Source organism: Pseudorca crassidens, chromosome 8 (assembly GCF_039906515.1).
Source record: "Pseudorca crassidens isolate mPseCra1 chromosome 8, mPseCra1.hap1, whole genome shotgun sequence".
Lineage (NCBI taxonomy): Eukaryota > Metazoa > Chordata > Mammalia > Artiodactyla > Delphinidae > Pseudorca > Pseudorca crassidens.
The window spans coordinates 75,421,204-75,448,667 of record NC_090303.1 but is presented as its reverse complement, the minus strand read 5'-3'; the positions used below and the strand labels follow the sequence as shown (position 1 = coordinate 75,448,667).

At 41.3% G+C, this 27,464-nt stretch overlaps 1 protein-coding gene, 1 non-coding gene and 1 pseudogene across 3 annotated transcripts in view; 2 read left to right on the top strand and 1 right to left on the bottom strand.

Moving 5' to 3' along the window:
* CTTNBP2 (cortactin binding protein 2) overlaps positions 1-27,464 on the top strand; it is a 154,496-nt gene that overhangs the window by 124,790 nt on the left and 2,242 nt on the right. For both annotated transcript variants that reach the window (XM_067746820.1, XM_067746821.1), the window contains 10 exons: positions 4,318-4,404; positions 4,482-4,581; positions 12,824-12,976; positions 13,148-13,335; positions 16,631-16,809; positions 19,091-19,290; positions 19,645-19,827; positions 23,174-23,237; positions 24,366-24,498; positions 25,494-25,595. In XM_067746820.1, the coding sequence (XP_067602921.1) occupies positions 4,318-4,404; positions 4,482-4,581; positions 12,824-12,976; positions 13,148-13,335; positions 16,631-16,809; positions 19,091-19,290; positions 19,645-19,827; positions 23,174-23,237; positions 24,366-24,498; positions 25,494-25,595 (1,389 nt within the window). The remainder of the gene's footprint in view (positions 1-4,317; positions 4,405-4,481; positions 4,582-12,823; positions 12,977-13,147; positions 13,336-16,630; positions 16,810-19,090; positions 19,291-19,644; positions 19,828-23,173; positions 23,238-24,365; positions 24,499-25,493; positions 25,596-27,464) is intronic.
* Positions 2,192-3,506, top strand: LOC137228623 (hypoxanthine-guanine phosphoribosyltransferase pseudogene; annotated as a pseudogene).
* Positions 15,011-15,112, bottom strand: LOC137229629 (U6 spliceosomal RNA). Its single transcript, XR_010945782.1, has one exon. It is a non-coding gene; the product is annotated as a U6 spliceosomal RNA (small nuclear RNA).

The window sequence follows — 27,464 nt, the reverse complement described above, 5'->3', positions numbered from 1 at the left end:
ATCACAGAGAGCAAAAGTGAGATGGTAAATGAATGTTCCATTCAGGGCTATGAAAGACTAACGTGAGGAGTTCACTCCCAGAAGGCAGAAGAGAAGGCCAGAGAGAGAGAAATGAAGAGATAAGGGGACAGGTGTCTTTACAGAGAACAGCAAGGGAACTTAAGCCTTGTAGTTAGTTGTTCCTTAGAATTAGAACTAGAAGAGGAGAAATTAACAAAAACATAATGGAAGAAAAATTTCCCAAGCCAAAAAAGTTTGTGCATATCAGAAGGATTTACCATATTGCATTTAAAATTGGGAGAAAGAGGCCCTAACTATATAAATCTGGGCAACTTTTTTTTTTTTTTTTTTGCGGTACGCGGGCCTCTCACTGTTGTGGCCTCTCCCGTTGCGGAGCACAGGCTCTGGACACGCAGGCTCAGCAGCCATGGCTCATGGGCCCAGCCGCTCCACAGCATGTGGGATTTTCCCGGACCGGGGCACGAACCCGTGTCCCCTGCATCGGCAGGCGGACTCTCAACCACTGCGCCACCAGGGAAGCCCTGGGCAACATTTTTTAATGAAAAGTATAATCTGTGTATCCCCAAGCTTCCCCATCACATAGGTACAAATGAGAACATATTATTCTTTAACAATTCTTCTTTAATAATAACTTACCCCTGAAGTCTTATGGCTCTATGGCCTCACTGTCTAAGAAGCAGAACCTCAACTGAACTTTTTAGGTTACTATCTCTCCCATGTCTCTGGAAGAGGCCCTGTCCCAGTCTTGGTCCTGGCCGGCATCTCTACCATTGCTTGGCTCACAGATTCTCAGTACCACAGAAAACAGCCCAGGCGAGCCACTGCTGAGTTCATCCTGTGGCTTTAGGATCCTGATGTTCCTCAGGCAGCTACAGCCACTGTCCTGTGTCTTCCAGCCACGACTCTCCGTGTTGGTGCCCTACCTACAGTGTGAATCCAGCTCGTCCCTTTTTTATGGAAGGCTTAGCAATGGTGGAGTAATATTTAAACTCAGAGAAAATCAGTTGTGGCTACCAGATAAATTGTCTTTCAGAGCCTAAAACCCAGTCCCAAGTGCAACATCAAGGGACCCCTTTAAGAATCACTTCCCTCCTTAGCTCATTTTCAGACACCCAGTGGTCAAGACTACTTTTCTTCCATTTTCTAGGAGTTCCTCTAAGTTTATGTCATGGTCTCCTGGGACGCCAAAGCTCAGGTCTTAAAGTCCCCAGGTAAGGAAGGAGTTCCCTCTTCCTTCCATGCTAAGGGCTTTCCCTCAAGCCTTCCTTTCATATCTCAGAATCTGCCTTTTCCTGTAAGGATCCAGGGGCATAGTCACTGTCTTCGTAGAAGTCTACTCTGGCTATCCTCAAGGATGTGCCCTTCCCCTGTTATGTAAAAGGGACAAACTCATCAGAGCACAGCAGAGCAACAATAGCACAAAGATATACATGTTCTTACATTGTCCTACTACAAATTATAAAGAGAGAACAGACCCTGTTGTGTCTAACACTTCTCTAAGTATGGGTGGCTCAATCCTCACATATGAGCTTCGTCAACTGTACTGGTTAGTTAGGTGCTGCGCCTACACAGGTGCTTTTCTGCAAGACCTTTCCAAGAAGAAAGCTTCTCCCCAGCATGTGGGCTGGGAGTGGGAACTCAGCCCTGGGATCATGACCTCCCCTCCACATTTTACTCCAAACGTCACGGCCCTTGACATACATAAAAGGTCATGGCTTTCTGTCCCAGCACCCACTACATCTCCACATGTTCTTAGGCGAGATATCCTTATACATGAGGATAAAGATGTGTTTTAGACCCTATAGGCTTCCAGGCAAGAGATTTTCATTTTTACAAAGTAAAAGTATCAGTCATTCTCTACCTAGATTTCTGGAATTCAGTGCTTTGAAGAATGGGATCACATAGTTGATTCAAGAATTGAATACTCACGAAGATGTCTTTTATGCAAAAAGTCAACACAAAGGTATCCTCTGATATACAATAGCTGTAAGAAGATTACACCACTGTATCCTTCTTAAAAATCAAATACAGGCGCCTGCGCTTTGAGCGGCGGCGGTGGCGAAGAGCGCTCGGGCGGAGCACTCTCCTTTCCTGCGCGGCCCCGCCTTCTGCTCGGCCCCGCTGGCTTCTCCCCATACTGCCCTCAGCCCGCGCGCCAGCTGGCTCCGTTATGGCAGCCCGCAGCCCCAGCGTCGTGGTTAATGATGTTGAGCCAGGTTATGACCTAGATGTATATGGTATACCTAATCGTTTATGCTGAGGATTTGGAAAAGGTGTTTATTCTTCATGGACTAATTATGGACAGGAACGAACGGCTGGCTCAAGATGCGATGAAGGAGATGGGAGGCCATCACATCGTGGCCCTCTGTGCTCAAGCGGGGCTATAAATTCTTTGCTGAGCTGCTGGATTACATCAAAGCACTGAAGAGAAATAGTGACAGATCTATACCTATGACTGTAGATTTTAGTAGACTGAAGAGCTACTGTAATGACCAGTCAACAGGTGACATAAAAGTAATTGGTGGAGATGATCTCTCAACTTTAACTGGAAAGAATGTCTTGATTGTTGAAGATATAATTGACACTGGCAGAACAGTGCAAACCTTGCTTTCCTTGGTCAAGCAGCATAATCCAAAGATGCTCAAGGTTGCAAGCTTGCCTGTTAAAAGGACCCCTCAAAGTGTTGCATGTAGACCAGACTTTGTTGGATTTGAAATTCCAGACAGGTTTGTTGTAGGATATGCCCTTGACTATAATGACTACTTCAAGGATTTGAATCGTGTTTGTGTCATTAGCGAAACTGGAAAAGGAAAATACGAAGCCTACTAAGATGAGAGTTCAAGTTGAGTTTGGAAACATCTGGAGTCCCAGTGAATCACCAGGAAAATTATCAGATGTTCTAGTTCTGTGGCCAGCTGCTTAGTAGAGCTTGTTACATGTATCTTCTAAGAATTTCATCCGTTTTGTATTTTAGAAAGGTCAGTTGCTGCATTCCTGAGCTCTTCATTTGCACTATGAGCCTGTAGACTATCATTTCCCTTTGGGTGGATCGTTGTTTGACTTGTGAATGAAAAATCTCTTAAACCACACCACTATTGAATGACAATATTGAAATTGTATCTGTAAGAAACATTGAAAGAGAAGAATGTATTAGTTTTTTAATTGGTATTTTAATTTTTATATATTCAGGAAAGAACAGAAGTGATTGAATATTGTTAATTATACCACTGTGTATTTAGAAAAGAAGCAGTCAGTTTCATATCACTGACAGCATTTAGAGGTATCTTTATGTTGGATAAACCATATGTCCTGGAGTTATTTTAGTAGGTTTCAGTAGTATTAACTGTATTTTCCCGCTTGTTCAGATTATTTCTGGCGAACCTTTGTCAACAGTTCCTTTTAAATACAGGTCAATAAGTTCTAAAAACCTGCCACTTTTTGAAATCTTCAGTGTAAAAATCCTTAAAATAAAGGCTGTCTCTTTAAAAGAAAAAAACCAAATACACACGCATCAACTATGCAGAGGAAAAAGCTGGAAGGAAACATAAAAATATTTACAGTGGTTGCTTCAGTGATTTCTATTCTGCTTCTTTATTTTTCTTTGTATTTTCCAAAATTTCCTGAAAAACAATCATTGCTATTTTAACCTCTGAAAAGTAAAATATGCATTGGGAAAATTCAAACTAAAGAGCATCTGTAAGGGATAATAAAGAAAAAAAATTATGGAACATCTGCAAGGGACAAAAACATGCTAGGAATTGTGTTCCCAGCTAATATACTAAACCTCAGTGTAGAAAATGGAGGGAGAAGAAGTATGCTCTTTAAAAAAATGCCATCTCTTGCTATAAATATGTAAGTACTATATAAAAGGTAAAATACTATATAAATAATATGTTTGCCAGTGTTTCACATTAAAATGAAAGACTTCACATGCCCAGTGAATGAAGCTAATCCCTAAAATAGTTTTTTTTTTTTTTTTTGGCGGTATGCGGGCCTCTCACTGTTGTGGCCTCTCCCGTTGCGGAGCACAGGCTCCGGATGCGCAGGCTCAGCAGCTATGGCTCACGGGCCCAGCCGCTCCACGTCATGTGGGATCTTCCCGGACCGGGGCATGAACCCATGTCCCCTGCATTGGCAGGCGGACTCTCAACCACTGCGTCACCAGGGAAGCCCTAAAATAATATTTTTAATCTTTTGAAAGGCTGGTGACAATCAGAAAGGAAATTCTACACTTGTGTACCCCTTTTTTCTCTTCATAGCATTTTTACCTAAGGTTTCTTCTTGTTTTGTTCATAGGTCGAGCAATATCATAATGTCATTTTCCACGGCCCAGAAGGAAGCTTGCAAGACTACATAGCCCATCAGCTTGCACTCTGCATGAAGGTATGGATCACTCACGTACCCTCTCCTTTTCTTTGAAAACACAAAAGCGTATAGAACTAATCACTCTCTTATCACAGCACAGACAAATGGCTGCAGGATTCCCCTGCGAAATAGTGAGAGCTGAAGTGGATACTGGTTTCTCCAAGGACCAGCTAGTAGATCTGTTCATCAGTAGCGGTAAGACCATCTCCACAAACTGAATTGTGATAAGCGAAAGGCATGCCCTTCAAGTAAGCCTTTATATGGAAATAAATGTTGTTGCTTGGGGATCAATTTAAGGTGGCTTTTCAGTTATGGAGCAGCTGCGGGATGAAAACTGGGAACCCGGGTGAGCACTTGCAAAAAATTATTTTCATGTACATACCATTGCATCTATTGCACATCCTATATTTTTCTTCTTTTGTTTATAAATTATCTGTTGGGAGCTTACTACATAACTGGCACTAGAGGATACCAGGGGAGGGGGTGGTGGGAGCAGTCCGCCTTAGCAGAACTAAGCATTGCGTTATTGGTGCAGTTTAGAATTGCACGGTGATAATAAGGGGATAGGTTTTTAATAAATGTTATTATTATTCATAAATTCTCTGCAACGAAAGCACCCCTATTGCTGCACCTGGGGTGCACTTCTTTCTCCACGTCATTCTTAGTATGCCATTGGCTGGCACTTCGCTGAACACATGACACGCATGAATTCACTCATTTAATCTCCACAACAGCCCTATGCAAGTTGGTATTATCTCCATTTCAAAGGTGAGGAAAACAGGCGTAGAGAGTTTCAGTAACTTACCACAACTACCTAGTGGCAGAACCGTGATTAAACATGTTTATTAATAAAAGTTTTCATAAATTTTCTATCTTAGGCTCCAGAGCGTAACACCCCAAGCTTCAGCACAGGTGGAGTTAGTGTAACTCTGCATGGTATATAGCATGACTAGTGAAGTAAAACTGAAATGGACTAACCTCTGGTCTCCAGAGGCTCAAAACCACAGGGACCCTGGGGAGCGGGTGAAGGAGGGAGCTGTGAGCTGGGTGAAGAAGGGTGAGTTGAAATGTGAATTCAGGTCTCTTTTTTAGGGAGAGGGGTGATTCTTATCTTTGGAGCTGTGATCAAGGGAGATACCTTGTGGCTGGGACAGCTGGTGACCAGGTTGAGGAAGAAGGAAATTACCAGGAGTTCCTAAGTCAAGAAATAAAATTAAGAGGCAGGTTTAGAGGGGAACTGAGGAATCCACAAGCCTAGAAGCACATTTTGGGGACAAGAAAATCCCACCAGAATCTGAATGTTGTTCTAGTACTCAGGTCAGTCTTTGGTCAGAAACTAGTGAGAGTAAGCTACAGAGAAAAGCTGTTTTCTCTGATGATGATACTAACAATAGCTAATGTTTATCAAGCTTTGACTCTGTAAACACCCTGATTTATAAACACTTGAGACAAGAGGTTAAGTACACTGCAGTGAGGATGCAGCACAGTAGGACTCAAACTAGGCATTCCGGCTTCTCAGCTGGACCCGAGTCACTGCCCACCGCTGCTCCTCAAAGACTCACCTGCCAAAATTTTTTTTTCTCCCCTTAGTTTTATAACAAAAGCCCCCTATGGTTTTCAGCATTCAGTCTTGCTTCATTTCAGAGTAAGAAGTTAAAATATTGTGCTCTCACCCTATCAGAGTAGATAGCAATTAGACTGAATGCTGCTCTAAACTTAGAGAGCTAGAAAAAGAAAAATCTGAGAGCAGTGAATTAGGTCAAGAAGGATGCGAAGGTGACCAACTCAGCATTTCTAAATCCTTGGGGAGCATCTTCTTAGAAAGAACTCTTCTTCCTAATTTCTCAGTTTGGTGAGTCTCTTGGCACCCCACAGTTGGAACTCAGGTCCCCCTGGCAGAATTGAAAACCTAAATGCCCACGGGTGCCAAAAAGCCACATTAAGGGGTGAAGCAGGCTGGTTGGGGCTGGAGGGGAGGGGAGGCCTGTCTCCATCGCCACGAGGGCAGCAGCTCCCAGCTGCGAGCAGCTGAGTGTAGACTCAGTGACGTGAGGTCTTGTGACTTGGAAGAAGCCAGACATCCTGGTTTTTAAGTGAAAATTTGGGAGGTTTTTCTTTCAATGTTTCAATGTTTTCAACTGTCTTAATTTTTAAGCCATGGTAGGACCGTCTAGAACCCCCAGGTCCTCTGAGTCATGGATCCCTCACTCCTGTCCCACAGCCAGTCCATGGTCATGTCCTTCCAGATGGATCTCAGTGTGCCTTTATGCCTCCTTTTACTATATTTTGTCTACTTTCCTGTAAGTGGCTGCTCCGTCTACCTCTTGTGCTCCCTGAACATCCTTCACAGACCGCCAGACACCTGATTAAAAGCGCTCTGTGATTCTTGACTCCCACATGCCCCAGTCACCCACTGAACTACGTCAGTCCCATTCAGGGTCTTCCATTCTAGGACACTGATCCACTTAATTTGCTTATCAGACCCTTTTTAATTTAATTTAATTTTTTGAGATATAATTGAGATACAACATAAAGTAAGTTCAAGGTATACAATTCGTTGATTTTTTTTTTTTTTGCGGTACACGGGCCTCTCACTGTTGTGGCCTCTCCCATTGCGGAGCACAGGCTCCGGACGCGCAGGCTCAGCGGCCATGGCTCATGGGCCTGGCCGCTCCGCGGTATGTGGGATCTTCCTGGACCGGGGCACGAACCCGTGTCCCCTGCATCGGCAGGCGGACTCTCAACCACTGCACCACCAGGGAAACCCCAATTTGTTTATTTGATACACTTTTATATTACAAAGTGGTTACCACGGTAGCATTAGCTAACATCTCCATCACGTCACGTAATTACCATTCCTTTCTTACAATGAGAACATTTAATATTTACTCTTACCAACTTTCAAGTATACAACAGATACAGTATTAACCCCTGAAACTTATTCGACTTACAGCTGAAAGTTTGTACCCTGTGACTGACATCTCATTTCCCTCACCCTCCAGCCCCTGACAACCACCATTCTACTCTTGTTTCATCAGTTTGGCCTTTTTAGATCCTACGTACAAGTGATATCATGCAGTATTTGTCCTTCTTTGTCTGACTTATCTCACTTAACCTAATGCCCTCAAGGTCCAGCCATGTTGTTGCAAGTGGCAGGATTTCCTTTCTTCTCATGGCTGAATTGGCATTACATTGTATATGTATGCCACATTTTCTTTATCCATCCATCTCTTGATGGATAGATTGTTTCCATATTTTGCTCTTGTGAATTATGTTGCAGTGAACACAGGTGTGTGGATAATCTCTTCAAGATCCTGATTTCATTTGCTTGAGATATATACCCAGAAGTGGGATTGCTGGATCATATGGTAGTTCTATTTTTTGTTTTCTTGAGGACCCTCCGTACTGTTTTTCGTAGTGGCTGCACCAATTTATATTCCCACCAACAATGTGAAAGGGTTCCCTTTTCTACACATCCCCACTAACATTTGTTAACTCTTATTGATGATAGCCATTCTAACAGTTATGAAGTGATATTTCGTTGTGGTTTTGATTTACATTTCCCTGATCGTTAGTGACGTTGAACCTGTTTTCCTGTACCTATTGGTCATTTGTATATCTTCTTTGGAATATCTGACCCTTTTTAAAAATAGGCATCTAAGCTCCAGCAGAATACAGTATTTCTTCCTCACATGTCCTTTGCTTTCCTACTCTCCATGTCTTTGTTTATGCTGCAGTGTTCATCTAGAATTACTCTAAAATTTCATCTAGAATAAGCAGACAAACTGCCCCCCCACACACACACACACCCATAACTACTGCATGGCAGGTACTGTGTAAAGTACTGTGTGGTACAGGCCTGGTTAAAATAGACATGGAAGCCCCTGTTTAAATACTCTGAGGACACCCCCAAATGAAGGCTTGTCGGAGCCCTCCAGGTATGCCAACTACCTCTGGTGAACTGCAGTAGGCTTTGTTTACCCCTGTGCCCCACCTAACTATAGTTCAAGGCGGTGAGGGTATTATTTGGGCTTTTGTGTTGGTCCACACACGTTATGAGCTCCTTGAAGGCTAGTAATGTAGCTTATTCTTCCATTCCGCCTTGTACACTGATTGCCAATAATTGTTGAATGAGTGCATGAACCTGATACAAGAAGTAGCATACGCAGAGAAAAAGCGAATGTTAATCATATTTAGTTGTCAGCAAGTGGAAGAACTTGCTAACAGTGGAGGTAGAGAGAAGTAAGATTAGAGAGTGCAGAAGTTGTTGAGACAGTAGTTGATGATAGGGCATAAAAATAGAGTGAATTGGATTTGAAAAAAGGAAGTTTTCAAATGACAGACTGAGGCCAAAAAGTCTCCACTCTACTCTCTTATGTAGGAAATAGTGTAGCATCTCCAAATAGTAAAGGATTTTTATTCGGTATTGGGCTTAGTAATTTATATGTATGAAATCCCTCTTTCTTATTTTTAATAACAAAAATAAGATATAAACACAAGATTCACCTGCTGAGGCCTTGAGTGCAGTTATCCAAGTTAGCACGTGGAGCTTATCATAGATCCCTCATTTGGCTTATTCCCCACGTCTGGTCAGTCCTGAGTTCTTTTGAATCTGCTTCCTATATCTCATCTCCACCTCCTGCTCTCCAGTCCCCCTACCACCTATCATTTCTTGCTCAAGGGCCTATGGAGGCCTCATCACTAACCCTTCTTATTTCCTCTGCTTTCGCTCCTTCCACAAGCCCTCTGCAGGTTTCCAGAGGGCTCACCCTAGAATAAAAAACTGCTCATGACAATTTCCTGCTGTTATACTCCAGTGGCTCCAGAATAAGCGCTGAAGGTCTCTGAATGTTATGTCAAGAGCGTTACCGTCTGGCTTTGGATCTTCCCCTTGCTGCTGTCCGTCCTCATCTTCTAAAACTCCATCCACTGTCACCATCATTTTCATAGCAGTAGGCCCCACTGCTGCTGACTGGTGGCCAATGAAGAGATCATGGAGAACGGAGAACGTACACTTTGAGTAGATGGGGACACCAGAAGCTTCTGAGCAGTGCCAGGGAATCACAAGTGAGCCAGAGGGAAGGACCGGTGGTGTGGTGTCACTTCTTTTGTAGTGCAGAAAGCCCCTAGCAGGGAATTTTCTTTGGTCAAAGGGTGATGGAAAAGGACAGAATGTAGAGAAGGCTGAGGTCTGGATCAGAGAAAAGGAGCTTCTAGGCTGTTCCACTGAAGCTTTTAGAATAATTAGAGGACAGGGATTATGTATCAGCTACTGTCTTGCGTTTTTTTTTTTTTTACGAAGAAAGTAAACTGATCAAATCATATGACTCCCAGGTGAGGAATATACTGATTCATAAGGTGTTCTAAACTTATTTCTGGTTTCTAACTTTATTTTCTTAAAAAAAAAAAAGTTTAAACTACTTCCATTCAGCTGGAGGATAGAACGTTGAACTTTCATCTTCCAATGGGCATAGCACATACATTACCTTATATGTTCCTCTCTACGACTCTGTAGAAGAAAGCCAGTGAAAAGAGACACAGAGAATGAATAAAAGACGTGTATGAGTGAAAAAATACAAGAAGGAAGAGTAGCAGATTTGTTTTTAAATAATTAGCTTTAAGAATCTAAAACTTGGGGCTTCCCTGGTGGCGCAGTGGTTGAGAGTCTGCCTGCCGATGCAGGGGACGTGGGTTCGTGCCCCGATCTGGGAAGATCCCACATGCCGTGGAGCGGCTGGGCCCGTGAGCCATGGCCGCTGAGCCTGCGCGTCCGGAGCCTGTGCTCCGCAATGGGAGAGGCCACAACAGTAAGAGGCCTGCGTAACGCAAAAAAAAAAAAAAAAAAAAAAAAAAGAATCTAAAACTTATATGGAGACTAAAATGGTGCCAGTGAAGAAAAGGATGTAGAACAGAAGATCAGTTCAGAAAGAATGGCGTAGCCCTTATACAAGCAGTGGGTATTTTGTGTTTATTTTAAAATAACATCTTCCTTCTCATATTGACTTTTGTGAGAGACCATCACATCACATGACTCCATTATTTGGTAAGGAGGGTCTGAACGTGTATTAGAATTGGGTCATATTTCTCCTCAGTATAAGGTATTGAGTTAGGTTAGCAAGACAGATACATTTTAAAATTACATGTGACAGTGGTAGTAAAAAAAAAAAAGAAAAAATTAAACACTAGATTGGTATTTTTAAATAATACTTAGGATTCCTGAGAGAACTTTCTACTTCAGAAGTAATAAAGATAGAATTACTGTAATCATATGTAATTGAAGGCTACATAAATGAGTTTCTTCCTTGGACCCTGCGTTACCGGAGGCTCTTTGGAGGTCCGTCCCTTGCTTCTCATCTGGACTCAGAGCATCATCCCTGCAGAGCCTTGTTTTAAGTGGACAGTGTAAAAGATGGGCTGCTTCCATCTCCAAAGAGGAGATTATGGACTTGGGGTCACCTTAGATATAAAGGAGTTTGGATTTAACTATAAATGTGATATGTTAATTATTTTTAAGCTAATGAGTCTTGCTCTAGAACTAGCTATCCAGAACTTTTAATACAAGGGTATGAAAAACTGGACTACAGCCCTGAGCCTAGCCAAGTGAGTGTCTGATTAACATTACTGACCTCTGGAGAGGGGCAGAGCTGACATACCTATAAAGTTGGAAGCAGGGGAAAAGAAGGGTAGATTAGTTTCAGAAATAGGGCTTTGAATTAGCATGGGGCAAAGGGAATCCAAATGGCTGACTTTCCAACAATAGGCCGAAAGGAATCTCTAGCTATAACATGGGGTGAGTGGCCATCTTATGTCTCCATGAACCCTGATCAGAGGCTGAATAATCCTTCAAACCCAAAGGTGTAATGAGTTTCTGTTTCTATGGTTGGTTAATATTTTAGAATTGAAACCATGTTAAATAACTTGAACTAGACATGCTATTTCACAACTAAAATGAAATTTACATTTGGACCAACTTGCTTTAGGTTGTTGAACTTAAGTGGTCAGATGGAGAAGCAGATGTTACTGAAAAAATTGAACATATGAGGCCATCAGCGTTGAAGACAAAGCTTTTCACCAAAAAACCCAGTCTGTTTGACCCTGATTGGTACCTCAGAGGAGACCAAGATGAACAAAGATGAGGTGGAAACCCAACCCAACTGTTATGAACAGCACCCCACACCCCTTTTGTCTAGGGCACAAGCTGTCCATTAAATGTGGGGTTAATTAAGTCACTGACAATACAGTCCTTGCTTGTGGACTCAGGAGAATGAGTTTGTGTCTTTCCAAGAGACATCCTGCAGTCCTATAAACTCGTTTATTTCCAGCCTGAATCCTCCCTTGCTGCCTCCATCCTTTTGTCCCAGCCCCTGCTGGACATCTCAAGAGCAATGCCTCACTCATCACTCAGGCCTGAAACATAACCCATCACCACCTCCCCTGCCTCAAGCGTTTTCCTGCTCATGTGCCCTCTGTCTCCATTCACTGCATGGCCTCTTCTCCGGTGGGAACTTGTGAGTTGTCTCTGCTCTTCCCTCTCCGCCCCTCTCTCAAGACATCAGCCACTGAGCTTTGCTCACTTCATCTCAGACTATCCTTTTGTTCTGTGCCTTGGCCCTGGATGAGGCTCCTGTTACCTCTTGTCCTCACCTCAGCAGTAAGAGCCTGTAGGAGGGACCTAGGAAGGACCTGCTGGTCTCTGAGTTCCTGTCTCCGTAATTTTATGAATATTTTATATATGTGTAATTTAAAGATCATTTAAGGATTTTAACATTTTGTATTCTGAAATATCCATCTATAAAATACATACTGCCTATTTTTACAGATCAGTGAATAATTTAAAATAAAATTGTCATTTAACCACTGACCAGGTCACAAAATAGAACATTCTCAGCTTCCAGAATGGGCCCATGTGCCCCACCCCTGTTCACAAGGGGTGGGGCACATGGAGGTAACCACTAGTCTGTCTTCTGTGATAATCATTTCTTTCCTTTTTAAAAATAGTTTTACTATCTATGAATCCCTAAATTATAAGGTTAGTGTCGCCCCTGTTTGAACTTCAAATGATGGCATCATATTGTGTGTAGCCTTTTGTGATTTGTTTCTTAATATATCGTTTGTGACAAGTCTTCATGCGGTTGCTTGTAGCTGTGATTTGTTCACTTTCATATCCGTTGTATGAATATACTCCTATCTAGTCTGTTGTTGGTAGAGATTCGAGTTGATTCCATTTGGAATCTGTTGTGGAACTAATGTTGGATCATTGTGTCTGTGTATCTTCAACTGTATTCAGTAATGCCAAACTGTTTTCCAGAATCCTGTACTCTCCCAGCAATGTCAGAGCATTCCCATTGTGTCACGTCTTTGCTAACACTTAAATCTTTGCCAGTTTTTATAGGTTTTTGTAAAATCTTTAATCACTGAATTTCCTTTTTGACCACAGCATGTCTGATCCCAGTGAAACAATCTCCTGCTAACAAGAAAATCATCATCATCTTAGAGAATTTGGAAAAATCTTCATTGTCTGAGTTACTGGGGGACTTTCTGGGACCTCTGGAAAATCGCAGCACTGAAAGCCCCTGTACTTTCCAAAAAGGTAAAGATGGTAGAGAGACCATGCTGAGAAGCAGGCTGCTTTGAGATCCTTCTAATCTTTCTGTTTCCCAGAGCACATGTTATGCTTCATGGTCGTCTTTCTTTCACTTATTTGAACTTGTCCCCTACTGTGGCTTGCTGAGGTTGGACTGTTGCTTTTGGTTTGTTTCAGGAAACAGAACGTCCGAATGTTATTACTTTCATGAGAACTGCTTTTTGTTGGGAACCATTGCCAAGGCCTGTCTCCAGGGCTCCGACTTGCTGGTGCAGCAGCATTTCCGCTGGGTACAGCTGCGGTGGGATGGCGAGCCCATGCAGGGGCTGCTGCAGAGGTTCCTAAGGAGGAAAGTCGTGAATAAGGTAACAAACCACAGGCACAGCCTATTGCTGGGAGAGGGGCCTTTAGTGTCAGGTGACCCAGGCTTGACCTGTACCACTTACTGTGTGGCTTCCAGCGAGTAAAATTTGGGGATATGCAAGGGTTAAATAGGATAATGCATGTAAAACCCATAGCAGTTTCTGGACTATATTAAGTATTTTAAAAAATAGGTTTTATTTTTTTTATTAACTATTCTCGAGGAGTCTCTCCAAGTTCTAAACGCTGTGGGAAACAAGATTAGAAAATTAATCACTCTTCTTAAGGAAAAGCTACTGCTTCCTTGGAGCCTTCATTATCCATCCCTCAAGCTAGTTTTAATATTTGTTACAGTGCGCTATTAAAAAGTCACATGAAGAAAATTAGAAATCTCTATCTGTTGACACATTTTCAAGAATAATAATCACTTTTAGTGATTTTTCAGAATAATAAAATATTCTGTATTCTATCAAGATAACAAAATTAATTCAGTGCTGACCAACTCGAGTATATCACTATTTAATATTCATAAGTTGGGCCAGTAGCTGAGTGTCTGGGTGGACTTGAAATAAAAGAGCTCGATTTAGCAAGATTTTATCACTTAATCCTGCACAGTTGGGCCACACTTGGAGGACAGGATCTTCATTGTATCAGCACAGGATTTTAAGCTGTAGGTAACACAACACCCCACTGCTAGCTGCTTCACACACACAGAAGGCTTTTTTCCCTTACATAACCAGATGCCTTGCAGTAGGTGTTGATGATGTCCATTCACACCTCTGTGATGTCAGGTCCCAGGTCTGGGTGAGTCTCTTGATCTCCCTTCAGGATTGCAGGACTTTGGGCATCACGCCCTCACACAAACTTGTTCATAGGCAGGAAGCAGGATGCTGTGCAGAGAGGGAACTTCGGCTTCCTTTGTCTCCTCCTTGTCAGGGGGAAGGAATCTTTTTCTGAAACTCCCAGAAAGAAGATTTCCCCTGAATGGTTTCATGCACCAGACTGGTTTCATGCACACCTCTCCGCCAGAGACCTTGGCTAGAACTGCCTTCCCAAGGCCAAAGCTCTCCACCAAGTTCCTGAACAAAATTCGGTGTCCGTTATGTTAGAGTGTGTGAACGTACGTGCGTTTGTGGAGTTGGGGCCATGGGAGGCGGGTGGAGGGAAAAGTGTGGGATGGGAGTGCCTTTGTTAATTCAGTGAACAGTGCCTGCTAGTGGTGATTTGCGTTAATATCTGAAATTCCTAATTGAATCAGAAATCCTCTGTCCCAAGCTCTGCTAAAGTCAGTTGCCTGGTCGTAAATATATTCTTTTGACCAAAGCACATCTATTATATGACCTCAACCAGTAGGAAGAAAGGTGAGGCAAAGACAGTCATAGGTATACAGCTTTTCAGATTATTGATACTTCCATTAACTTCATCACTATTAATATTTAAATCTTATTGCCAAAAAATTCACCTAAATAATTGCAAAAGATACCAGTTTTTTTTCTTAAAGACTTTTTTTTTAGAGCAGTGTTAGGTTTACAATAAAATTGAAAAGAGGGTACAGAGATTTCCCATCTACCTCTTGCTCCCTACACATGCATAGCCTCCTCCATTATCACCAGAACGGTGCCTTTTCTTATCAAGGAGGAACCTACACTGACACATCAAAATCCCTGGTTTGCCCAAGAGAAAAACATGGAACGCTTCATGAATTTGCGTGTCTTTCTTGCGCAGGGGCCATGCTAATTTTCCTTGAAAGGTACATCTTACCTGGTAAAGTGTACCTCCTTTTCCCTCCTCTGGCTCTCTGGTAAACATAGTTTGAAAAGGATTGATTTTACTTATTTGGAAAGGAAAGTTCCAAGCTTCAGGCTCTACACTTTCCTCCATTGTGTTTGCGAATGGTCCAGTGGGGTGTGCTATGAAGAATAGAAAGGGGAGGGGAGGTAATGCCTTTCATTTATCAGGAATCGCTTCAAGTAGGTTAATAAAACGGATTCCAGGGTAGGAGTACAATGGGAATGAATGACTCCTGCAAAACGCCAGAAATCTTGTAACTGCAGGATGGAACCAAATACTTGGGGGCACTTAGAAGCACACTGGCATGTGATCAAAATCTCTTCCAGCTCCTCACAGGGATATAAGCAAGCAGACCTTTTTTGGACAATACCAGGCTTCTAGTATTTAATAAAAAATAGTTATACTTTATTTAGTAGGAAATTAATATTCAGCTATTAATTGTAGCACATGATCTCATTCTCTCTGGAAGAGGATCAGAGAAAGTGGGAGAAATATGATTGTTCCTCTTTTGAAGAAAAGGGAAACTATGATAAACAGATCCCAAAGCCTCGTGTAACACAGTGAGGTTACTTTAACGGAGCTGCTAGAATCACTGAACCACTCTTTCATTTTTTTCTAGGCCAAATTCTATCCCTTCATGTAGGACATAAAAACATTCATGTATTATCCTCAGTCTTAATATCATAATTCCTTGGTAAAGTAGAGATTTATGTGAATCTGCTTTCTTATAAAATACAGAGTCAATTGCTGTATCTGACTTCTAAATATTTGAGAGATTTCTCCTCATAGTAAATAAATCTTTGTCCTTTTGTGACCCCTCTGTACTACCAAAAAGGGACCTTTTATAAGATATAATTAACTATTCAACTATAAGATATAATTCTCCCATTCAGCTGTGTGTTATACAGTATTACTTAAAATTTGCACATTTTAAAATTTGAAAACATACTTCTTTATGCTGTCAGAGCATTTTGATGAAGTTATCATTTTAGCTGAGCCTTCCTTCTAGGGGAATTAGAAGTAATACAAGGTGAACATGCCACAGATCCAGGTATGCCATCTTATAACTTACCCAAAATATTAAAATATTTAATGTAATTTTCATTTCATTTATTCAGAATCCTTTTTTGAACACCTGCTATTTGCAAGACCTTGTGAGGAATTCTGTACACATGTGAAAAACGATTTCTTCCCGAATTGATGTTTAAGAATTCATCCAAGTAAGACACCTCATCCAAGGTGTCTTACTGTACTATCATGTCTGAATCCTTTCATTGCATGTAGTAAGCTGCAGATCTGTATCTGTATCTCGTGCTAACACACGTCATAGAGTATGTTATTACCTAGCCCTCTTCCAGCCACCCCAAGTGAAGGTAAAATCAGGTTTGGCTACAGTTTTGTTGTACAGTTTGAATTTTTATATTTTTAGTTTTGGAGTGTTCGAAACAAAAGGACAAGAAGCACTGTTCTAAACCAAGCCCCCCCCGTCTTCCCCCTCCCTGTCTCTAGTTCAGGGGTCAGGTGCCCTCTCCCTGCGACCCCGTGTGCAAGACGGTCGACTGGGCCCTGGCTGTCTGGCGCCAGCTCAACTCGTGCCTGGCCCGCTTGGGCACACCGGAAGCACTTCTTGGGCCAAAGTATTTCCTGTCTTGTCCTGTAATCCCAGGGCACGCCCAAGCGACAGTGAAGTAAGTGTCATTGATCCTTCTTTGCCTATTTAAAGTAGAGCCCTGGCTGATAGGGAATGTTTGGGGGTGAGAAAGCTGAAGGGGCCACCTTGTGCCACCTCTTGTTGTGAACACGGAAAGCCAGTGCCCTGTGCTCCTGTCAGAGGACGACCGTGCCTCATGTGGTGGGTACTTCCTAAGGAAACTATTTTGCTAAGACTGGATAGATCCCAATTTCCCTGTCTACAAAACTTTCATCAGACTCGTGTGCGACTTGCTGGGCAGTGTCTCCTGGGGAAGGCCCACATGAGACATTAGGTCAAGTATCCTGTAACCATCCCCCTACCCCACCCCCCAAAAAACCCACTTACATTCTGTTGATGAATTGAAAAGCTTCCTCTTTTATTAATGAGACTTATGTACTTACTGTGTTTTAGAGCAGCTTATGAAAACAGACATATATACAGTAAGGTTAATGAAATAGAAAATTAGAAGGAAATTGAAAGGAGGAAAAAATTTGTCACCATTCCAGCTTACTTAGTAAGGGTTCTGTGATTCGCTGTTAGATTTGATTCTGTACTTTCTGGCATCCTGGACAGAAATCTATTTTGGAAAGCGGGGTATGCAGATAATATGTCTTCTCTATTGTAAGACAAGCTATCAGTTTAATAACAGCTAATTGAGGGAACACAAGAAGTGCTATATTAAAAAGTATATAGCAATTTCTTGTTAAAAAGCAGAAATACATTTATTCATTTAATTACCCCTTTCTTTATCAGTATCATGAGTAAATTTAAGCCTTTTTTTTTTTTTATTTTTTTTTTAACATCCAGAGCCTCAGGATTCTTAGGAACCAGTTTTTTTGGCCTTTCCTGTCTGCTGCATGGTCATTGTCAAGAGCTAGAGGCTCTGAGATTGTTACCTTATCTGCAAGCTGACAGGTTAGCCTGCCACATTCAGGATGTGGCTTCTGACCCAGCACTGCATCACTCAGAGCACAGCCACAGCCTAGGCTTCGTATTTGCATTGGTTTCCCCACCTCCCCGGGCCCTATGGGGTGATGCATAGTGGCCCAGGTGGATGCTGGCTTTGCATCAAAGCTGTGGAACTGTGAGCTTGGGAATCACCCAGTTTTCTAACGGGGATGCTGGCAAATCTGCCCAGGAAGGACATATAACTTTCATTATCGTCAGGAAACAAATCTGCCCTCTGCTCCAGGAGACACTGTCTCTGTTTTTCCAAGTCGGTTTACGATAGTAAAACAGCCTTGAAAAGATAATCCAGAGCAACAGCTGACACAAGAGGTACAGAAATGCCACGGAGAGTTAGCTCCCAACAGCCATATTAAGGAGCTGCCTTTTTAAAAAGATTATATATTGTTTTAGCCAAGGGTTATATCATCTTTACCCCTTCAGCACCTTTAGGAGTACTTTTTTTTTCCTGTGTACTTTTTTTCCCCCTGAATTACGTGTCACTAGACATTAACAAAGCAGCTGACAATAGATGCTTGATACTGAGTAAATAGTTTTAAGGGTCTTGAAAGGCTTATGTCAGTATCTAATAACTTTGAAAACTTTCCTATTCTGGGAGATGGAGTTTTGTCTACAGCCTTTAACTGTATTAACTGTTTTTTTAATGCTGCAACAAAGTGTAATCTTTTTTGAAGGAATTTGATTGGCACTAAGTGCTCCACGTTTGGGCTGAAGTCCCGCAACAGCTACAGCTATTAATGCAAAGAGTCCACCTGAGGCCGTGGCTGGTTGATCCCATCCCCTCTCTACAGGGCTAACCCACCACGTGCAGACGCTGAGCCCCTGCCTTGGGGCAGGCAGATTTAATTTGCCAGGGATCATAAAATGTATCCCAATTGCAGAAATACTAAAATACAATATATGCGTCTTATTAAGGAAAATGGCAAATAAGTTTAAGCTATTTAGACACAGACTTTCAGGAAATCTTTTTCCAGACTTCTTTAGTCTATAAAGTTTTCCATGTATTTTTTCCCTTTCCATATATTTAATTTTATTTGTGCATTCAACACTCCAGCTCTCCAGGATCTTATAAAGAAAAATGTGAGAGACATGTTAGCAGTTTCATTGGAAATACATTGTATTTTTAAGGCAAATTCAAACTACTTTGGTGTTGGATAATTTCACGTATTCCAAAATGACCTGGGAAAGGTAGCCTGTCCGTAGAAACACTTAGGTTTTGTTGCACAGTCTTCCAACCTGTTCCCCGTAGAGTTGTGTGTGATTCCTGAGAGGTTTGGTCCTAACTGTGAAACGCACTCCTCTCTCGGAAGGTGGATGTCTAAGCTGTGGAATGCTGTCATTGCACCCAGAGTTCAAGAAGCAATATTGTCAAGAGCCTCTGTGAAAAGACAACCCAGCCTTGGGCAAACAACTAAAAACCCTAGCCAGGGACAGCAGGCTGTGGTTAGAGCTGCTCTCAGCATCTTGCTTAATAAAGCTGTTCTGCATGGCTGTCCCCTCCAGAGAGCAGGTATGTGGGTTCATGCTGGGAGGAGAGGAAATTCACACTCTTATGTAATGCTTGCTTGAATTTGTTTTTAGGGCGCTCTATTTTCTCTCTTTGTAATGAGAGAAATTATCTCCATGTAATGGATGTTGCACAACACAGCTTTAGAACTCTCTATTTTTTCATTACTGGCTCATGTTTAAATACCAGACTTCAAAGTAAAGTTTGCTGGTTGACAAAACGCCTGCTTGGGTATTACAAGCCTGTGATTTTGAAGAGGCTATTTCTTTAAGTATTGGAAATGTTGGATTTTACTCGACTCTGAAACTGCATTATTGCTTCTGTCCTTTTGACAAAACATGGTTTATGCTATTTCAGAGCTAGACCAGCATACAGCTGATTTCAAAGGAGGAAGTTTCCCTTTATCCATAGTTTCAAGTTACAACAGTTGCAGCAAGAAGAAAGAGAGTGGTGCCTGGAGAAAGGTGAGCACCAGTCCTCGCAAGAAGTCTGGCCGGTTCTCTTCACCCACCTGGAACAAGCCGGACCTGAGTGAGGAAGGTAAGGGGGGCAGGCATGTCACCCACACGTATGTGGGCATCCATGAGGTGGTTTCTGAATGCAAACGTGCTTTATTTTTATCACTCTGCATTCAACAAAGCAAAATTCTGAGTATTTCAGATACATATTTTCATGGAATAAAACACGTGGTAGTTACACTCCAAAAATATTTGAGAGCCCCCTACCTGAAAAAATAATCTTTCATACTAGAATTCTGAAATTAAATCTTTACCATGTTAATGGTCATCTGCTTTTTATTAATTTGATTTTCTTGGGATGCACACAATTATATTTATGTAATACAAATTGACACATAAAAGGAAAGAAATATGCCAATATGCATTCCTAAGCCAACCTTAAATTTTTAGAAGTATGTGTTATAGACGTATTTGATACCAGTTTAAGGTCTTTACAAGTGAGTCAGCTTTACACATTTTTTTCATACATAGGATGTACTGTGTACCAAGTTTTATTCTAAGCACTGGAAATAGAGCAGTGAAAACAGGAGATAAAAATACCTCCCCTCATAAAGTTTACATTCTAATAAATTATTAGACCTCTTCCTTTTGGCTTTGATAATAGCTTAATCAGTTGTACAAATTTTAAATGTCCTCCCTAAAGGCAATCATATTTGAAAAGATGTTCCAACCTCATATGCATTGTGGATTTCTGTTACATGTAATTGAGGTCTTCAGGAGCCCCCTTGCACCCCAAAATGTTCTGTTTTATGTAATTTTATGGCAAGTTGACAGCAATGGGGTTGCTAAATAAAAGAATATGATGCCTAAAATCTTTCTTAGAGCAGAAAAAGTTGCTTTTATTACTATATTTTTATATTGAAGCTTATATTGATTTTTAATAAAAATTTAATATGGTTTTAACCATATCAGTACATGCCAGAGTTCTGTAATTACCCCAAGTATGTGAAAATAAATTGTGAGCACTTTTTTAAATGACTGAATGGACAGTCACTGAAAAAAAATATAAACTCTCATTGTAAAGATAAGTTTTATGTATTTATAATGGGATACATTCTGATCCCAAAGGCTTGCCCTTACTTCCTAAAGTTAGAGTGTTTGATTCAGGGAATAAAGTCATGAGACTCTAGCCCCCCAGTAGAGCAAAGAGTCTCCCTCAGATGACTTTCTGTAACAAGGATTATACCTTTTACCTGTTGATCCCTTGAGAGTATCCAGAAGGGCTCTACGAGGAGGATTATCATCTCCATTTACAGAGAGCAAAACTGAGGCTCAGAAACCCTTGGTTACCTGCTCCAATTCACTTCTACAAACGGGGGGTTCTGCAATCCCTGTTTTCGTTCCTGGCGAGTCCAATGCTGTTTTCTTCAGTCTGTGCCACTCATAATAATGCATGGCACTCAAAGAAGGACACCCGTGCAGGCTCTTCACTGTATCATTTCCAAGTGCATTAGAATTCCTTTAGGGCTCAGGACCAGCTGCTTTCCTGAACAATAAGCATTGTCAATATGTATCAATACTTTAGAGTTGACAGACAAAATCCATAAAGTGAATATGAACTTAAAGCAATATTATGGAAGTAAGTCTAACTTGGCAGACTGTATCAGGCAAAATTGACTTATAAATTATTTTAAATTCATTTATATTTTTAAAATAATTACTAGTTGTACAGCTATTGGATATATCAGATATTCTTTGAAACATGAAAACGTCGATGAATAAAATTGTGTGCAACCATAGTTTACACTGACTTCAACGCAGAGGTTTATAAAATGCATTGGCCAGTGTTTAGGTGCATGAACCACTGATTGGTTAAGGACCAAAGGTGGACATGCCTCTAGTTTTTAATTTTTTTTATAATAGTAACTTTTTCTAATAATTACATTTGATATAAAAATTATTACAACAGGGCTTCCCTGGTGGCGCAGTGGTTGAGAGTCCGCCTGCTGATGCAGGGGACACGGGTTCATGCCCCGGTCCGGGAAGATCCCACATGCCGCAGAGCGGCTAGGCCCGTGAACCACGGCCGCTGAGCCTGTGCGTACGGAGCCTGTGCTCTGCAACAGGAGAGGCCACAACAGTGAGAGGCCCGTGTACGGCAAAAATAAAATAAAATATAAAATTATTACAACCATGTTTGGGTTGATTTTTGATTTTTTGACATCATTGGTTTAAAAAAGAAAAAAACCAAAAATAGAACCCTTTTGCATTCCATGCAGACCACTGTGGAAACTCATAAAATTTAATAAAGACACAGCCTTTTTATTTCCTGACCTAAACCAAGGCTGAGGGGTTGGTCACAGGCTTCTGGAGAGCAAGGCCCAAGGCTGTGCACTTACATGGTAATTAGGGGAAACCTACTAGTCATTGCTTTCTGACAATGACAAAAGTATGGATGAGGAAATATACAGAGATTCTTTGATGATCTGCTTTTAATCAGGATATATCAAATTCGACTTACTTTTCAAAATCATTCTTTAGAGATTAATCTGTGCTAGCACCATTCGTACAATTTTAGAATTAACTCAGAAGCAACTGTGTTAATGAACTTATAAAATTACAGTGTGTATTATAGAAAGACATTTTGAGTCTAAAATGTTTTAGTGTTTCTCAAACTTTTTTGACCGTAACCCATAGTGAGAAATATATTTTAAAGCCTGACCAGTACACACAAACCTATGCATTTGCATGTATCTATAACTGGTACAAATTTATATATTTACTGCAACCTGTGCAATCTGATATTTCCTATTGTTTGTTTTTTTAAATGGGTTGAAATATGCAGTTCGAAGAACATTGGTGTGATATGCAGTATTTGTTTTAATGCTGTGACTTTTTGTATACTGTTCCTATTTTGTTTTCCGTAAAACGCAAAGCAATTAAAACTTAAATTTCTACACACCAAGGCCACCCACACTGTAATATATCATGGGGCCCAGACATCAAAAACTGCTTCAGATCTACAGTCAGTAACTAGTCAGTAACATGGAAGGCAAACAAAGGGAGAGAAAGGGAAATTACCATCATCAAAAGGCACGTATTAACCCCTTTTTAGGTACTTTGAGAACAAAGCCCTAAGGATGTGGGGGCTTGACTGGTTAGAATAGGGTCCATTGATGAAAGCAGAGTTCAGGATTCCTGAATTGAGCCTCAGGTGGTGTGAGTTGTACCGTCTTTAGTCATAAATATATCAATACATGAGGTTGTTGGTCATTCCCTGACCTTCCACAGGGCTTCAAGAGATGGATTTAATCCAAAAACAATATGAAAATACAGCAGAGTCCATAGCCTGTTTCTTTTAAATACAGAGTTCAAGATGCACAGGGACATTCTGTTGAAATGTGATTACATTTTTTTTCTTTAAACAGGTATCAAAAATAAGACTATATTACAGCTGAATTGTAACAGGAATGCTTCTCTGTCAAAACAAAAGTAAGTTTCCCTTGTAGATTTAACTCATAACAAACAATACACATTCTCATGATTAGTCTGTGCAACTATGAATTTCTTAAAGTTTCTTAGCCTATTTTGCTTTTATCATTGGCTTCATTTTGTACCAAATTTGATAGTTATTATTAATGCATTTGACAAAGATATTGTAACATCCTGCACTTGTGAACTTTTAAACAGACTTTTAGATGACCTTTTTTTTTTTTTTTGTGGTACGCGGGCCTCTCACCGTTGTGGCCTCTCCCGTTGCGGAGCACAGGCTCCGGACGCACAGGCTCAGTGGCCATGGCTCACGGGCCCAGCCACTCCGCGGCATGTGGGATCTTCCTGGACCGGGGCACAAACCTGCGTCCCCTGCATCGGCAGGCGGACTCTCAACCACTGCGCCACCAGGGAAGCCCCGTTTTTTTTTTTAATGATAGATTTACAGAAACCTAGCATGACTTATTTTTTTTCTTATGTTGCTCCTAGGGAATTGTTGATTATACCTCCAAACTTGTAAGCAAGCTGAAATAAGGAATTATTTATCATAGAATAAAAATGCTTGGTAGTTTGTAAATAGGTCCCCAGTGTAGCCCAGTAAATTGTGTGCTCAATCACTTGGCAGGTAGCATTTAGGACCCTGTGCCCTGGTTCACAGAATTACAGAAGGGGGTGAGGGGGTCATTGAATCTGCATCACATGCTTGTTTCTGCCGGGTCCACTGTTAGATCTGTTGTATTCAACAGCCTATATAATATTTGTAATAACTCTATGTTGTAGGTATAAGGAATTTGTTAGAGAGAAGGGAACCCAGGAACTGAGTGAGGTGTTGAGGACAAAAAGAAAACCTGACCTGTGGTCATATTGCTAATATGTGGTAAATTCCTATTTACTCCATTATCACACTGCCCCCTGCACACAGTGTCTTAGCTTTATCTTTGGAGACAGAGAAGAAGAGGGAGGAGTAAGACTGGAATGTTTTAAGTGAAAGTAGATTTCTTTGTGTAGTAAAACTTTACCCTATTGAGAATTTTAAGTGGGAGTTTTCAAAGTCCAGCGGGAGTGGGTGGGAGTGGGTTGTTGCGTGACATTGATGGATGCCTTTAAAGGATGTTAAAAACTTTTTAGGTCTCTAGAGAATGATCTATCTTTGGCGTTGAATTTGGATCAAAGACTCTCTCTGGGTTCGGATGATGAAGCGGACCTTGTCACGGAACTTCAGAGCATGTGCTCCAGCAAGTCTGAATCTGATATAAGCAAGGTAAGCAGGACGCTTGGGGGAGGACATTGAATGGTTCCACCCAGCATTCGAGAGACTTCTTAGAGCCACGTCATAACTCTCACTCCCCGCCAGAAATTCCTTATCAAATAGCATGTTAATGCTCCAAATCAGAACATCCCTTACCTTGCTTAGAAAAGCTCTTTCTTCCAAAATACCCCTTCTACAATAAGGGAGCTCTATGTAGCACACCTTCTCTGAAAAACCTGAAGTGTTCATTGCGTTACCACAAATTACACCAATACATCCTTTTCCTTTTCGTATTCCTAACTTTGGCCCATAAGTCACCAGTCAGTAAGAGAGCATTACAGCAGCCTTGTGTTCTGGATAGAATGGCAACTTTCCTTACAAATAAAAATAAGTGGCCTGTGTAATCTGTTTAGTCAAAGTCTTCAAGCTGTGAAATTTGAGATCCAAATCCGGAAATCAGTGACCCAAAATCTCGAAGCATTAACAGCATCAAGTTCAACCTGTTTTGGCACCTGATATCTGCAGCAAATTTGACCAAACTTCCTTGATAAATGCCTTTTACTTGAAAGGGAGCATAAGAAGGTAGTTATAACTTGTGCAGCTTCCGCCCAGAGACTCACCTATTGTATTTAGACAGTCCTAATCTCTGGCCAAAGTAGAACTGACTAGCTTATTTAATGTTGCTGCAAATGCGTCGAAATACTTAACCTCTGGAAAAATAAGGTAACAATGAAAATCTTGCAAATTTTATATCCTTTCATTTTGTGCCAAGTGATTTTTTTTTTTTTAATAGGGCTCATCTGGTTGTCTTCTGACTTTAAAAGACTTTTTTTCCTTAGAGGTTATGTCTCATGCATTTGCCGTTAGTTTCACATGAAGACTTCAGGTCTTCGTATGAACATTATGGGACTTGCAGGTCTGTTCTGTAGAGCTTCTGACAGTAAGAGAAGGATCCCACTTCTGTTGTGGGTTTTCCACGGTGACTTGATAAACTGTGTATCTTCCAGATTGCTGATTCCGGGGATGAGTTAGGGAGGTTTGATCGTTCAGGAAACCACCCTGCATTTTCAGCAACTGTTAATAATCCAAGAATGCCAGTGTCACAAAAGGTAAGTGTCCCCTTTCCCTCCAAAATGGGACAAAGAAGGACTGTTGTGGAATTTGACTTCACAAATCTTTCAATGTGCATCACAGTTACTTTTAAACCATAGTTGGGAAATAAATAGGATAAAGGCAAAAGTGTTCTCTAAGGTAATCAAGGTTAGAAAAATTGTTTGGATAATAGCTTGAAAGAATCACATAGAAAAGCATTCTTTTTCCTTCTATTTGATGCCAGAATTTTGGGTGTCTTTTCCATTTGTTTTCATTTGTTTATGCCGAAACTAGATTTCTGTCTTCTATTGCTGTATTTTAAAATGGGATATTGAATTTCATTTGAGCACTATTTTGGAAAACTAGAGTTAATTTTAGCAAAGTGCTGAGTGATGATAAAGATCTACACACACACAAAAAAAATCTCAGTCTGGTTTACTTTAACTTGCCATATCATGCATGTTTCAGTGAGAGACTTTCTTTTAAAAACAAATCAGAATGTCAAATAGAAGAGCCAGGATTCCAATAGAGTTCCTCAACCTCTTGAAATAACTTATACGATTGGTTAATAAATGCCAAGAGTTGAGATGGCCCAGCATGGTACTCCTGGGTGAATAGAAACAATAAAACTACTTCTTATCTGGTAGTGATTTTATGAGGATGCATATTTTGTAAGCTCACCAAGCCATGTCGATTGTGGTTCACATCCTGTTCTCATCCGCTCGCATGGCAGCTGACACAGACCTGTTGTGGGGGGGAGTGCAGAAAGCAGAATTACATTATTAACCCTCCTCTGATCACCAGACAGCCCTGGGCTCCCCTGCCCCTGCTCTCTCACAGCTTCGTTAGGTTTCAGTCCTGATTAGTTACGCGGAAGCTGTGTGTGTTGCGGGGAATATTAACAAGGCTGAGTTCTTGTATAAAAAATACATAACATGATCTGTGAAGAAGAGCATGACCTGTCTGGCTTACTCTGTATAGTATTTGCTTTTTTCCCCCAATTGGGAACAGTTTAGAAGCACAGCAAAAGCATAGTTTGGAGAGCAGGTAAGGGAGGATGACTAAGGAGGTGACCTGGGGTCCCTGCGGAGAATTCTGGCTGGAAAATACTTGTTCAGGAGCTGGGGTTCAGAACACCTTTCTTGGGCCTCCAGGACCCCTCTTCAGGATTCCTTGCGCAGCAGCCAGTGGGAAGGGGTGCGATGAGCCACTCTTTGTCCACAGGGCCCAGTCACTTTCCTATATAAAAAGGTTGACTGGTAGTGAGTGGCAGCTGTTGGATAATGAAGACAGTTTTGTACCTCTTTCTCTGTCACAGGACCATATTGGGTTGCTACAATGAGGTACTGTCCAGAAAAATAGTACTGAAGGGAGGCTAAGCTTTGTTTTAAAAGGGACCTTTTTAAAAAATGGATCATTTTATACTTTCTGGGCTCTTCAGAAAGAACCATAGTTTTTTAAATGTGCGGTTTGATGCGGGTATTAGGAGGACAGCTGCCCCCTCTTGCTTTGCCCACTGAACGCATTGTGAGGCCTGTTCCCCGTGGCTAGATGTTCTTCTCAGAACCTGCCAGCAGAGGGTGAAGTATACTCATTTGGCATTTGCCAGCCTCCTGAGAGCTTCACAGGCTCATACCTCTTCTACTGTGAGAAACTCAGCGAGCATTTCTTGGTTAGATGCCCAGTCTCTTCTACTATCAGGAAGTAATTCCCTTTAGAAGTAAGAGCTGTCTGTGTTAGTTGAAATCACTTTCTCCTATGCGGCCAGAGAGGGGCCTATTTAATCAGGTAGCATGTCAGCCAGTCTTCTTAAACAATTTACATAAATACAGATTTAAATCACCAGGAGAGTAGATACTAATAAATGTTTTCTTCTCATTAAGATG